This window comes from Bubalus kerabau, chromosome 15 (assembly GCF_029407905.1).
Source record: "Bubalus kerabau isolate K-KA32 ecotype Philippines breed swamp buffalo chromosome 15, PCC_UOA_SB_1v2, whole genome shotgun sequence".
Classification (NCBI taxonomy): Eukaryota; Metazoa; Chordata; class Mammalia; order Artiodactyla; family Bovidae; genus Bubalus; species Bubalus kerabau.
This window is the reverse complement of record NC_073638.1, coordinates 17,801,122-17,814,715: the sequence shown is the minus strand read 5'-3', so window position 1 is coordinate 17,814,715 and position 13,594 is coordinate 17,801,122. Positions and strand designations below refer to the sequence as shown.

The 13,594-nt window shown below is 37.4% G+C and overlaps 1 protein-coding gene across 7 annotated transcripts in view; it reads right to left on the bottom strand.

Annotated features, from left to right (window-relative positions):
- Positions 1-13,594, bottom strand: part of ATM (ATM serine/threonine kinase) — a 154,854-nt gene that overhangs the window by 61,963 nt on the left and 79,297 nt on the right. For all 7 annotated transcript variants that reach the window (XM_055547803.1, XM_055547804.1, XM_055547799.1 and 4 more), the window contains 4 exons: positions 12,481-12,576; positions 9,845-10,016; positions 5,871-6,012; positions 4,082-4,258 (listed from right to left, as the gene is read on the bottom strand). In XM_055547803.1, coding sequence (XP_055403778.1) covers positions 4,082-4,258; positions 5,871-6,012; positions 9,845-10,016; positions 12,481-12,576 — 587 coding nt within the window. The remainder of the gene's footprint in view (positions 1-4,081; positions 4,259-5,870; positions 6,013-9,844; positions 10,017-12,480; positions 12,577-13,594) is intronic.

Genomic DNA, 13,594 nt, shown 5'->3' with positions numbered 1-13,594 from the left:
TAGCACTTTTTCTACATAGAATGAAGAGCTCTAACAGTCGTGTTTAAAAGTTTACATTTTTAATAAACCCTAATTTCAGAGCTGACTGTGGCTCAGATCATGAACTCCTTATTGCAAAACTCAGACTTAAATTGAAAAAGGTAAGGAAAAACACTAGGCCTTTCAGGTATGACATAATCACATGTGTTATGATTATACACTGGAGGTGACAAATAGATTCAAGAGATTAGATCTGATAGACACTGTGCCTGAAGAACTATGGACAGAGGTTCATGACATTGTACAGGAGGCAGTGATCAAAACCACCTCCAAGAAAAAGAAATGCAAATAGGCAAAACGGTTATCTGAGAAGGTCTTACAAATGGCTGAGAAAAGAAGACAAGCAAAAGGCGAAGGAGAAAAGTAAAGATATTCCCATCTGAATGAAGAATTTCAAGAATAGCAAGAAGAGATAAGAAAGCCTTCCTCAGTGATCAATCCAGAGAAATAGAGGAAAACAACAGAATGGGAAAAAATCATGGCATCCAGTCCCATCACTTCATGGTAAACAGATGGGGAAAAAAATGGAAACTGTGACAGACTTTATTTTCTTTGGCTCCCAAATCACTGTGGATGGTGACTGCAGTCATGAAATTAAAAGACGCCTGCCCCTTGGAAGAAAAGCTATGAAAAACCTAGACAGCATATTAAAAAGCAGAGACATCATGTTGCTGACAAAGGTCCATATAATCAAAGCGAGAGCTGGACCATAAGGAAGTCTGAACACCAAAAAATTGACACTTTCGAATTGTGATGCTGGAGTAGTCTCTGGAGAGACCCTTAGACAGCAAGGAGATTTAAACAGTCAACCCTAAAGGAAATCAACCCCAAATATCCATTTGAAATACTGATGCTAAAGCTGAGGCACCAATACTTTGGCCATCTGATGTGAAGAGCCAACTCATTAGAAAAGACCTTGTTACTGGGAAAGATTGAGAGCAGGAGGAGAAGGACAGGATGAGATGGTTGGATGGAATCATCAACTCAATGGACATGAGTCTAAGCAAACTGCAAGAGACAGTGAAGAACAGGGAAGACTGGCGTGTCGCAGTTCATGGGGTTGCAAAGACTGGCTCAGTGACTGAACAACAATAACAAAGAAAGCATGTCACAGATTTGATGCAGAAAAAGCTTTTGACACCCATTTATGATTAAAAAACAAAAAAAAAAACACACAAAAACTCTCCAGGAAGTAGGAATAGAGGAAACGTACCTCAACCTAATAAAGGCCACGTATGACAAAACCAAAACTAACATCACACTCAACAGTGAAAAACTGAAAACATTTTCTCTAAGATCAGAAACAAGATGAGGATGTCTACTCTCGCCATTTTTATTCAGCATAGTTTTGGAAGTCCTAGCCACGGCAATCAGAGAAAAAAAAAAGAAATAAAAGAAATTCAAATTGGAAAAGAAGAGGTGAAACAGTACTGTTTGCAGATGGCATGATACTATACATCAGATCAGACCAGATCAGTTGCTCAGTCGTGTCTGACTCTTTGCGACCCCATGAATCGCAGCACGCCAGGCCTCCCTGTCCGTCACCAACTCCCGGAGTTCACTGAGACTCACATCCATCGAGTCAGTGATGCCATCCAGCCATCTCATCCTCTGTCATCCCCTTCTCCTCTTGCCCCCAATCCTTCCCAGCATCAGAGTCTTTTCCAATGAGTCAATTCTTCGCATCAGGTGGCCAAAGTACTGGAGCTTCAGCTTTAGCATCAGTCCTTCCAAAGAACACCCAGGGCTGATCTCCTTCAGAATGGACTGGTTGGATCTCCTTGCAGTCCAAGGGACTCTCAAGAGTCTTCTCCAACACCACAGTTCAAAAGCATCAATTCTTCGGCGCTCAGCCTTCTTCACAGTCCAACTCTCACATCCATACATGACCACAGGAAAAACCACAGCCTTGACTAGACGAACCTTTGTTGGCAAAGTAATGTCTCTGCTTTTGAATATGCTATCTAGGTTGGTCATAACTTTCCTTCCAAGGAGTAAGCGTCTTTTAATTTCATGGCTGCAGTCACCATCTGTAGTGATTTTGGAGCCCAGAAAAATAAAGTCTGACACTGTTTCCACTGTTTCCCCATCTATTTCCCATGAAGTGATGGGACCGGATGCCATGATCTTCGTTTTCTGAATGTTGAGCTTTAAGCCAACTTTTTCACTCTCCACTTTCACTTTCATCAAGAGGCTCCTGAGTTCCTCTTCCCTTTCTGCCATAAGGGTGGTCTCATCTGCATATCTGAGGTGATTGATATTTCTCCCAGCAGTCTTGATTCCAGCTTGTGCTTCTTCCAGTCCAGCGTTTCTCATGATGTACTCTGCATATAAATTAAATAAACAGGGTGACAATATACAGCCTTGACGAACTCCTTTTCCCATTTGGAACCAGTCTGTTGTTCCATGTCCAGTTCGAACTGTTGCTTCCTGACCTGCAGATAGATTTCTCAAGAGGCAGGTCAGGTGGTCTGGTATTCCCATCTCTTGAAGAATTTTCCACAGTTTATTGTGATCCACAAAATCAAAGGCTTTGGCATAGTCAATAAAGCAGAAGTATGTTTTTCTGGAACTCTCTTGCTTTTTCCATGATCCAGCGGATGTTGGCAATTTGATCTCTGGTTCCTCTGCCTTTTCTAAAACCAGCTTGAACATCAGGAAGTTCACGGTTCACGTATTGCTGAAGCCTGGCTTGGAGAATTTTGAGTATTACTTTACTAGTGTGTGAGATGAGTGCAATTGTGCGGTGGTTTGAGCATTCTTTGGCATTGCCTTTCTTTGGGATTGGAATGAAAATTGACTTTTTCCAGAAATGCAAATCAAAACTACAATGAGGTATCACCTCAAACAGTCAGGATGGCCATCATCAAAAAACGTACAAACAATAAGTGTGGCCTCCTACACTACTGGGGGGAATATAAGTTGGTATAGTTAATACAGAGAATAGTATGGAGGTTCCTTAAAAAACTAAAAATAGAGCTACCATATGATTCTGAAAGCCCACTCCTGGACATATTTATCCAGAGAAAACTATAATTCGAAACAACACATGCACTGCAATGTTCACTGCAGAATTATTTACAACAGCCAGGACATGGAAGCAACCTAAATGTCTATCAACAGAGAAACAGATAAAGAAGATGTGGTACATATATACACAATAGAATTTTACTTGGCCATAAAAAGAACAAAATAATGATATCTGCAGCAACCTGGATGGACCCAAAGATTGTCAGACTGAGTGACTTAAGTCAGAGAAAGGTAAATATCATAGGTTTTATATAGAATCTAAAAAAATGGCACACATGGACTTATTTACGAAATTTAAACAGAGTCACAGAGTCACAGATGTAGAATATAATATATGGTTCCAGAACAGGGGGTGGGTATAAACTGGGAAACTGGGACTGACATACACATACTACTATATATAAAAAGATAACTAATAAGGACCTATTGTATAGCACAGGGAACTCTTCTTAATACTCTTTAAAGATCCATATGGGAAAAGAATCTAAAAAATAGTGGGTACATGTATAACTGGTTCACTTTGCTGTACAGCAGAAATCAACACAACATCGTAAACCAATTATATTTCAATAAAAATTAAAAAAAAAAATCACAGAAAGTTAATGACAATGACCTCAATAAAATTAATTTAAAAAGTTAGAACAGACCTTTGGTTAACACAAATAATTTCTAATCATCTGTATTTTAACTATCATTAGTAACATGTTATTTATGACACCCCCTTAGAACTCTTCTGAAATGTAGCTACCTCACAGCTGAAAAGTCCTATATAAAAAGATGCTCTGTTGAATGGGTTCACAAGAGCTGAGTATAAGTTATTTTGCATGAAGGTGGTGTGCAGTACACAGAACTCTTTCTTTATATATAGGCCATGAACATGATTTTTATATATAAGCCATGAACATGAACAAAAAAGCAAAATGGAATGGGACAAGCAAAGAAAATTATGATGAGAAAGCTCAAATGAAAAAAACAGAAGTAGAAAGGGTATGAGTCAGACTAATCTTCTTACCTCACACATTGGCTTTAATAACTGAAGAACTTCACTTTTTGTGCCACCACTATTCAAAAAAGCACAAGTCAGTGTCTTTAACCAAATGTCATGATTTTCACTTTGAGGAATCCACAGGCTTGTATCATCCAAGCCTTCTAAAGGATTTTCTTTATCAAGTCTTAATACTTCTAAAAACTAGAAAAAAGTGATCAGAAAACATAAATACAGTAACCAGAAACACATTTTATCTTTCCTATGCCAAACAAATATCTAGGCATAAACAAAAACGTTTCCAAATAAAACTGCTGCTGCTGCTGCTGCTGCTAATAAGTCCCTTCAGTCATGTCCGACTCTGTGCGACCCCATAGACGGAAGCCCACCAGGCTCTCCCGTCCCTGGGATTCTCCAGGCAAGAACACTGGAGTGGGTTGCCATTTCCTTCTCCAATGCATGAAAGTGAAAAGTAAAGTGAAGTCGTTCAGTCATGTTCGACTCTTAGTGACCCCATGGACTGCAGCCCACCAGGCTCCTCTGTCCATGGGATTTTCCAGGCAAGAGTACTGGAGTGGGGTGCCACTGCATTCTCTGCCAAATAAAACTAAATATAGTTAAAACTAAATCTATATGCATCAGTTACTTTTAAAAATTAAAATACAATTATGCTTATGAAAGGTAGAATCTGGTGAAAATTTACTGATCTAAACAGAAGGAAACTTCTACTCTCATTTTATTAGTGATATGTTGAATCACAGACTCTCTGCCTTATATATGTAACCAGTCTGTATCTACCATACAGAACTGATTTCAGGATGAAATGAAATTTTAAAATTTTAAAACTGCAATGTTTTACAGGTTACAATATTCAGTTCAGTTCAGTTCCTCAGTCGTGTCTGACTCTTTGCAACCCCATGAACTGCAGCACGGGAAACCTCCCTGTCCATCACCAACTCCTGGAGTTTGCCCAAACTCATGTCCATCAAGTTGTCGATACCATCTAACTATCTCAACCTCTGTCGTCCCCTTCTCCTCCTGCCTTCAATCTTTCCCAACATCAAGGTCTTTTCCAATGAGTCAGTTCTTCACATCAAAGTACTGGAGCTTCAGCTTCGGCATCAGTCCTTTCAGTGACTACTCAGGACTGATTTCCTTTATAATAGTTTATAATTTATAATATTACTTATAATTTTATAATTTATAATATTCAGGAATGATTAATAAGTTTATACTGCCAATAATTTCAATAAGACCAAAATTATATTTATGATACATTACGTTACTGAAGTTAAATTGGTGGAAACTCAATGGCATATTTCTCCGTTGCTTTATAAAAAGAAAATATTAGAGAAAAATGCTTAGATTAATAAAGTAAGGGTTCTTAAGTCTCTTTCATAGAGTCCTTTCAGTGGAACCTTGTTATATCTGACATCAACATGAAAAAGGGAGAAATCTAGGTCATCTAAAATTTCACATTAACTTATTATCACAATACCTATAAACCACACCAGGAGCAATGGCTTGTATCTGGTCAAAGAAAGGGGTTTTCCACTCCTTGAAAAAAAAGCCTGTCATTAAGAACTCCTCCTATGCACCCCCAAATCAACCATAATTTCTCTAGGCTACCTCTCTCAGCTTTTCCACACTGCCGTAACTAAAAATACAAATCCCTTGGATTCAAATTATAGCTGAAATTATTTCCAGAAAATATTAAGTGTTAGCATAATTAAGCAATATGACATTCATAGCCCACAGCAAATACAACTGTTCTAGATATAGTGGGTATTCAATAAACATTCATTATTTGAGAGACCTTTTTTCTTGATGTTCTAAAAGGCTGTAGATAGATCAGCATGGGATCAGTTGTTGCCTTATAAATATCCCAGAAACGATGTCCAGTTTTTGTGGTTAAAATGCTTTTCAAACAGGTAACAGCTGCCGCTCGCACTTTGACACTGAAAAACACATAATTCAAACGCCACAAAATATATCAATATTAATCTTAATGAATGTAAAGCAACTCCTTATGAAAAAATTAAAACCTTAAATTATATTAGGAAACCTTTGCATTTATTAGGAAATTTTATACCCATAAAATTGGGTAATACCAAACAATTACCAAGCACTTTTTAATATTCCTTTAGTAAACCTGAGTTACTAATCACTGTAACAGCAATTCCTTTCATTCACTATATGAAAGTTTATGACTTACTATAAATTTAAAAGTCTCATAAAAAGAAATACTTGAAAATAATATTGACTAATGATGAATGAGAATGACAGAATACTAATCACCCACAAAAAAATATTTTGATAACATTTTCTCTATGAGGAACAAATAATTTGGGGTAACAGAGAATGGAATTTCCCTACAAATGATAACATTATTGTCTAGAAAAATTTTAAACAAACCGTAAGTGAAAAGCTAGTTGGCATTATTAGGTAAGACTCTATAATCTCTAATAAAAAATTAAAGGTCCTTCTCTTTTTCAAAAAATTAAGAAAAAGGGGACTGTAATACAACAGTACTGAAAATATGATAGCTGACATAAAATGTCTTAAAGCCTGATACTATATATGCTAATGAGCTATCAAGTAAAGGCTTAAGTCCTTTTAGGAGTCTCAATTTAAGACACAGAAGCATAAACTGTAAACTTGAATTCATCCTTCATTCTGCTATCTTTCCCTATCTCCTCCAAATTAAATTCATCAGCAGGTTCTGCTGCTCTGTGTTAAAAATATCGCAAGGTTCCATTTCATCTTCACTGAAAGTGAAGTGAAAGTCTCATCCAACTCTTTGTGACCCCATGGACCATAGCACACCAGGCTCCTCTGTCCATGGAATTCTCCTGGCAAAGATACTGGAGTGGGTTGCCATTTCCTTCTCCAGGGGATCTTCCTGACCCAGGGATCGAACCTGGGTCTCTCGCATTGCAGGCAAATTCTTTACCATTTGAGCCAGCAGGGACCCTGACTTCTGCCACCCTTTCTCTGGACAACTGCAACAGTTTCATAATCAGGCATCCTATTTCCATTTTTGCCCTATCACAAGCCATTTGCCATATAAAAGTCCCAATAAAAGGATTAGTTGCATCATGACTACACTGCTTAAAACTCCATAGCTTCCTTATGTATTTCAAATAAAATCAAATTTATTAATCAGAATTAGTCAGACCTTTCTAATTTCATTTCACATCATCTTCTTCCACACCAGGCTTTTTCTGATCCTCAAACACATGAAGCTTCTTTCTACTCTAGCTATTCCCTGCCTGGAATGTTTTATTCCTAATCATCTTCCAGTTAATTCCTCAACACTCAGATCCACTAAATGACATTTCCTCACAGAAGCCTTCCATGATTCTGTGAATTCCTTAGTCAACATCCCTTTGTATACCTGAGGTCCCTCAAACATGTAATGATTTTTTTCCTCTTACAAACAAGACAGGAAAAACAAACTGTACCTATTCCCTGCGGTTCTCAAGTTTAAGTTACACTAGTATTTTTGTGCACCTTTTTCTGAAAAATCAACTGCAAATTACTATGTAACAAGTGAAACACAAAGCTTGCAAATTTTCTGTGGAAAATCTCTTCAAAATCTGTATCAGATACACTTTGAAATACATTTTTTTAGAATGAGATGAATTAATAGAAGAATGGCTAAATGTGATAAAATAAGGATAATAATGGCAGAATATAGTAAAAATCTAGGTGGTAATTATACGGGTATTTACTGCAAAATTTCTTCAATTTTGCTGTATGCTTGAAAATTTTTCTAACAAAACATTGGGAAGGAAACCATGCCAGCCCTTTCACTGTAACAACAACAATAGAAGAGAGAAAGATACACATCCTTAAAATCAACAATGAAAACATAGCAAGTAGACATTATTGCCAATCATTTATTCCCCAAGAGAAGGAGAGGGTTTACAGGGAAACAGATGCAAAATACCTTTTTACCATAGTATGGGAGTTCATGCCTGCTCAGTCATGTCCAACTCTTTGCAACTCCATCGACTGTAGCCCACCAGGCTCCTCTGTCCACAGGATTTCCCAGGCAGGAAGACTGGAGTGGGTTGTCATTTCCTTCTCCAGGGGATCTTTCTGACCCAGGGATCGACCCGCTTCTCCTGCATTAGCAGGAGGATTCTTTACCACTGGGCCACCTGGGAAGCCCTATTCACCTTAGAAACATGCCCAATTGTGGGCAAAAATTGTTTGAACCCAGTCCCCAAAAATGGTGGTGATGAAATGCTCAAATATATCAAAAATAAATCCATTTGACCTTTGAACAACAAGGGTTTGAACTGTATAGATCCACTTATACACAGAGTTTTTTCAATAGTAAATACTACACCATCTGCAGTTGGTTGACTCCTCAGATACAGAACCATGGATAGAGAGCTCCAACTGTAAGTATATATGAATTTTCCACTAAGCAAAGCATCCTTACCCTCACATTGTTCAAGGGTCTGTAAATAATACATAAGTAAGTAAGTTAGTGAAGTCACTCAGTCGTGTCCGACTCTTTGAGACCCCATTGACAATAGCCTGCACCAGGCTCCTCTCTCCATGGGATTTTCTAGGCAAGAGTATTAGAGTGGGTTGCCATTTCCTTCTCCAGGGAATCTTCCCAACCCAGGGATTGAACCCAGGTCTCCTTCATTGTAGACAGACGCTTTACCATCTGAGCCAACTGCAAATAGATAAATTGGGAGGGGACGAGAAAGAAAAAGTAATCTCATAATCAGCAAGCTGAAATTATACTAACTGTTGCCATTTTGTTTTGTATTGAGCATTAATGGGAAAAAGAAAGCCCTGTCTGATTAGCTTAAAACTTTTGGAGTTGTAATTCCCACTCTATGACCTATTTTAAAAGGATACAAGTGAACTTATTTATAAAACAGAAACAGACACACCGCCTTGGAGAAGGAATTTATGGTTGTTAAGGGGGGAGGATGAAGGAGAGAGATAGGGTGTTTGGGATTGACACATACACACTACTATATTTAAAGTGGATAACCAACAAGAATCTACTGTATATAAAGCACAGGGAACTCTGCTCAATGTTATATGGCAGCCTGGATGGAAGGTGAGTTTGGGAGAGAATGGATATAATATAGCCGAGTCCCTTTTCTGTCCACCTGAAACTATCACCGCATTGTTAATCCATCATACTTCAATATAAAATAAAACTTTTTTTAAAAAAAGGATCAAAACGTCTAGCTGAGAGGAAAGTGGTACCTTTGATTTTGACAAATGCCCAAAATACCCCCATTTATATTCCCCTATCCTAATGCTTTCTGTGGAACCACTTGGTAGTTTTACACTATTTATTTGTCTAGTCTACCCTTCCCCGGTGGCTCAGCTGGTAAAGAATCTGCCTGCAATGTGGGAGACCTGGGTTCGATCCCTTGGTTGGGAAGATCCCCTGGAGAAGGGAACAGCTACCCACTTCAGTATTCTGGCCTGGAGAATGCCATGGACTATTCCATGCAATTGCAAAGAGTCAGACAGGACTGAGCGACTTTCAATTTCACTCTTGCTAAAATTTAACATGCACCTTGTCTCGTATATACATCATGATAATAAGCACCTGGCATATAGGGTTTTAGTAATTATGTGAATTAATAAAAATACAATGATTTTGACTAAATACTTAAGACCAAAAGTATGGCAACTTAAAGGAGAAAGCTTTAGTTATTGGAAATGTTAATTTATATGAGGTATCAATCTTGAATGTCAAATTGAGGAAGTGCTATCAGACACAAGGTATCATTAAATACTCACCAATCTTCTACCAGTGTATTATTCAGGTAAGTCAGCACTACAAACGTCCACTGAAGTTCTTTATCTTCAAATAACTCAAGAGCCTTGGTATAAGATGTATCTTTACTATGTTGTATAGCTATTGTAGAGAAATCTATAGGACCCACTTCTCCCAAGCAGCTTCCAACAGCCTCTACATATAGAAATTCCAATTCAGTAAAGTTATAGCTAAGAGATCATATATAAAACAGAAATTTTCTAATTTCAAAAATATGTTTTTGTCATCCTTTAACATTTAAATGTTTCCTCACTCCAGTATTCTTGCCTGGAAAATGTCATGGATGGAGCCTGGTAGGCTACAGTCCATGGGGTCGCAAAGAGTAGGACATGACTGAGCGACTTCACTTCACTTCATAGATGTTCAATAGATTCAAGAAGCTACAAAATACTGTATCATTTCCTTTACATATCATCCATGTGGGTAATATTTTCCCCTATAAAATCATATCCAAGAGATAGATTAACTAGTAAAATGTAGATATTAAGGGAAGTCTAAATACAGCCACTGTGCATGCATGCATGCTAAGTCGCTTCAGTCGTGTCTGTGTGACCCCATGGACAGCAGCCCACCAGGCTCCTCCGTCCAAAGGATTCTCCAGGCAAGAATACTGGAGTGGGTTGCCAATGCCTTCTCCAATAGCCACTGTATGTATCCACTTTTTTTTTGAGGTATTACATAAAGTCCATAAATCTTACACACTTAGTTCAGTGAAAACTCTCATATACATGCAGGCACATATATTTTCTTTCCACCTATATTCTCACTACCCAAATGAAGACAGATGTTTTCAGGATGCCAGAGGGCTGCCTCATGTTCTTCCCCTGATATTATGGTATTTAATATGTTTAAAATTTATTGACAATTCTCCTTTCAAAAGGTGGAGCCTATTCCTCTCTTGAGTGCTGGCTATACTTAGTGACTTACTTCTAAAAAACAGAATGTGTATAAGTCTTTCACCTCCTTAACTAAAATTACCCTAGGTATGTAATTCTCTTTAAGTGCTATTATAAATGGGATTATAAATGGAATGGAATTTCCATTTTATATTGTTCACTGTTGGTGTACGGAAACACAAATGAATTCTGCATGTTGATCTTGTATACTGCAATTTTGCTGAATCCACTCATTATCTTTCTGATAGTAGCTTTCCTATAGATTTTCAATTTAAGTCTGAATTTTGCAATAAGTTCATGATCTGAGCCAGTCAGCACCTGGTCTTCTTTTTTGATGACTGTACAGAGCTTCTCCATCTTCTGCTGCAAAGAATATAATCAATCTGATTTCAGTATTGACCATCTGGTGATGTCCATGCATAGAGTCGTCTCTTGTGTTGTTGGAAGATGGTACTTGCTATAATCAGTGCATTCTCTTCACAAAACTCTGTTAGCCTTTGCCCTGCTTCATTTTGTACTCCAAGGCCAAACTTGCCTATTACTCCATGTATCTCTTGACTTCCTACTTTTGCATTCTAGTCCCCTATGATGAAAAGGACATCTTTTTTGGGTGTTAGTTCTAGAAAGTCTTCTAGGTCTTCAGAGAACCATTCAACCTCAGCTTCTTTGGCATTAGTGGTTGGGGCATAGACTTGGATTGCTCTGATATGGAATGGTTTGCCTTGGAAACGAACAGAGATCATTCTGTCACTTTTGAGACTGCACCCAGGTACAGCATTTCGGACTCTTTGTTGACTATGAGTGAAAGTGAAAGTCCCTCCATCGTGTCTGATTCTTTGCAACCCCATGGACTGTATAGTCTATGGAATTCTCCAGAGCAGAATACTGCAGTGGGTAGCCTCTCCCTTCTCCAGGGGATCTTTCCAACCCAGAGACTGAACCCAGGTCTCTTGCATTGCAGGTGGATTCTTTACCAGCTGAGCCACAAGGGAAGCCCTGTTGAATATGAGGGCTACTCCATTTCTTCTAAGGGATTCTTGCCCACGGTAGTAGATATAACGGTCATCCAAATTAAATTCGCCCATTCTGGTCCATTTTAGTTTACTGATTCTCAAAATGTCGATGTTCACTGTTGCCATCTCTTGTTTGACCACTTCCAATTTACCTTGATTCATGGACCTAACATTCCAGGTTCCGATGCAATATTGTTCTTTACAGCATCAGACTTCACTTCCATCACCAGTCACATCCATAACTGGGTGTTGTTTTTGCTTTGGCTCAGCATCTTCATTCTTTCTGGAGCTATTTCTCCATTCTTGTCTAGTAGCATACTGAGCACCTACTGACCTGGGAAGTTCATCTCTCAGTGTCATACCTTTTTGCCTTTTCATACTGTTCATTGGGTTCTCAAGTCAAGAATAATGAAGTGTTTGCCATTCCCCTCTCCAGTAAATATGTACAAGCCATTTTCAAATTAATAGTTATGCACACATATTAATTACTAACTTTTTACTTTATATGAATGTCTAAGGAAGGAAAATATGAAAGGAGGGCTGCTTAAGGATACTTGAACTAAACAGAAATCTAACTAGCACCTCGTATTTCCCTAGTATTTCAGACAACAAATTTTACTGATTTTTAAAATGCTATGTAGATGACCACTCAAACAAACAAACTCATATTCACTAAGCCAAATAGATTACCTAAAACTTCTCTTTCACCAGTGTGGTTTACTGCCATCTTGGATAACTGCAACAAGCTGACAACCAGCTTCACCATTATGCCATCCTGAGGGTTATCTAGAAGCAGTTTTGAAAAAATTAGTTTAAGTTATGGTGGAGACAACACTTTTCTTTATAATATGCTCAAATATTTAAATTGTGTGACTAGAAAACTTTAATAAAGATTTTAAATTGTGGGCGCTTCAAAAATACAAAGTAAATGAATGTATCCGAACTTCCTTCTTCAATAGAATCATGTAAAAACGTTTGGCAGCAATATTTGGCAGACAGAGAGAGAAAAATGTCTTAACAAGTTGTGCCGAGAAATCAAGACCTTTAGCAAAATCACATTTAGAAACACAAAAATTATTCAGCATTAAACTAGAAGGAACCTTGGGAGAATGCCTGGTTTTTAGCCTCTTGCATTTAGAATAGACCAGCCCTGTCCAATAGAATTTTCTGCAATGATGATAATGGTCTATAATCCATGCTGTCCAATGACAGCCACAAGCCACATGTTACTACTGAGAACTTGACATGTGCTAGTACAACAAAGAAGTTGATCTTTAAATTTTACTAAATTTTAAGTCATTTAAATAGCTACAAACATCTATTGGCTATATTGGTATGAATCAATAAAATACCCAAATACACAAGAATTAGATATACAAAGAAAAAGTTCATGTTTCATATATATATATATATATATATATATATATATACACACACACACATGTATATACATTTATATACCTCAAGAACAAATATTCTAGAAACTCAGAATTCAGATGGTCAAAACAAAATTAATTTTTAAAAGTACTGAGGACAAAAATCACAGAATAGAAATAAGAAGTTAACGAGCACAGGATGATGAAAGTCAAAACATAAGTAGAAAATATTTCCATCAAGTGCAGTACCATAGTAACCTAAAAACTAAAATCAAATCAACTTAAAAATGGAAGTTTTCTTAAAAAAAAAAGCTAGAAACACACATACAAATATGTGTGTAGATACAAAACAAATACATACATACAAACAAAACACATACATGGCTAAGATGCTTAAAATGAAATGTTTCTTTTATTTAAATAAACTG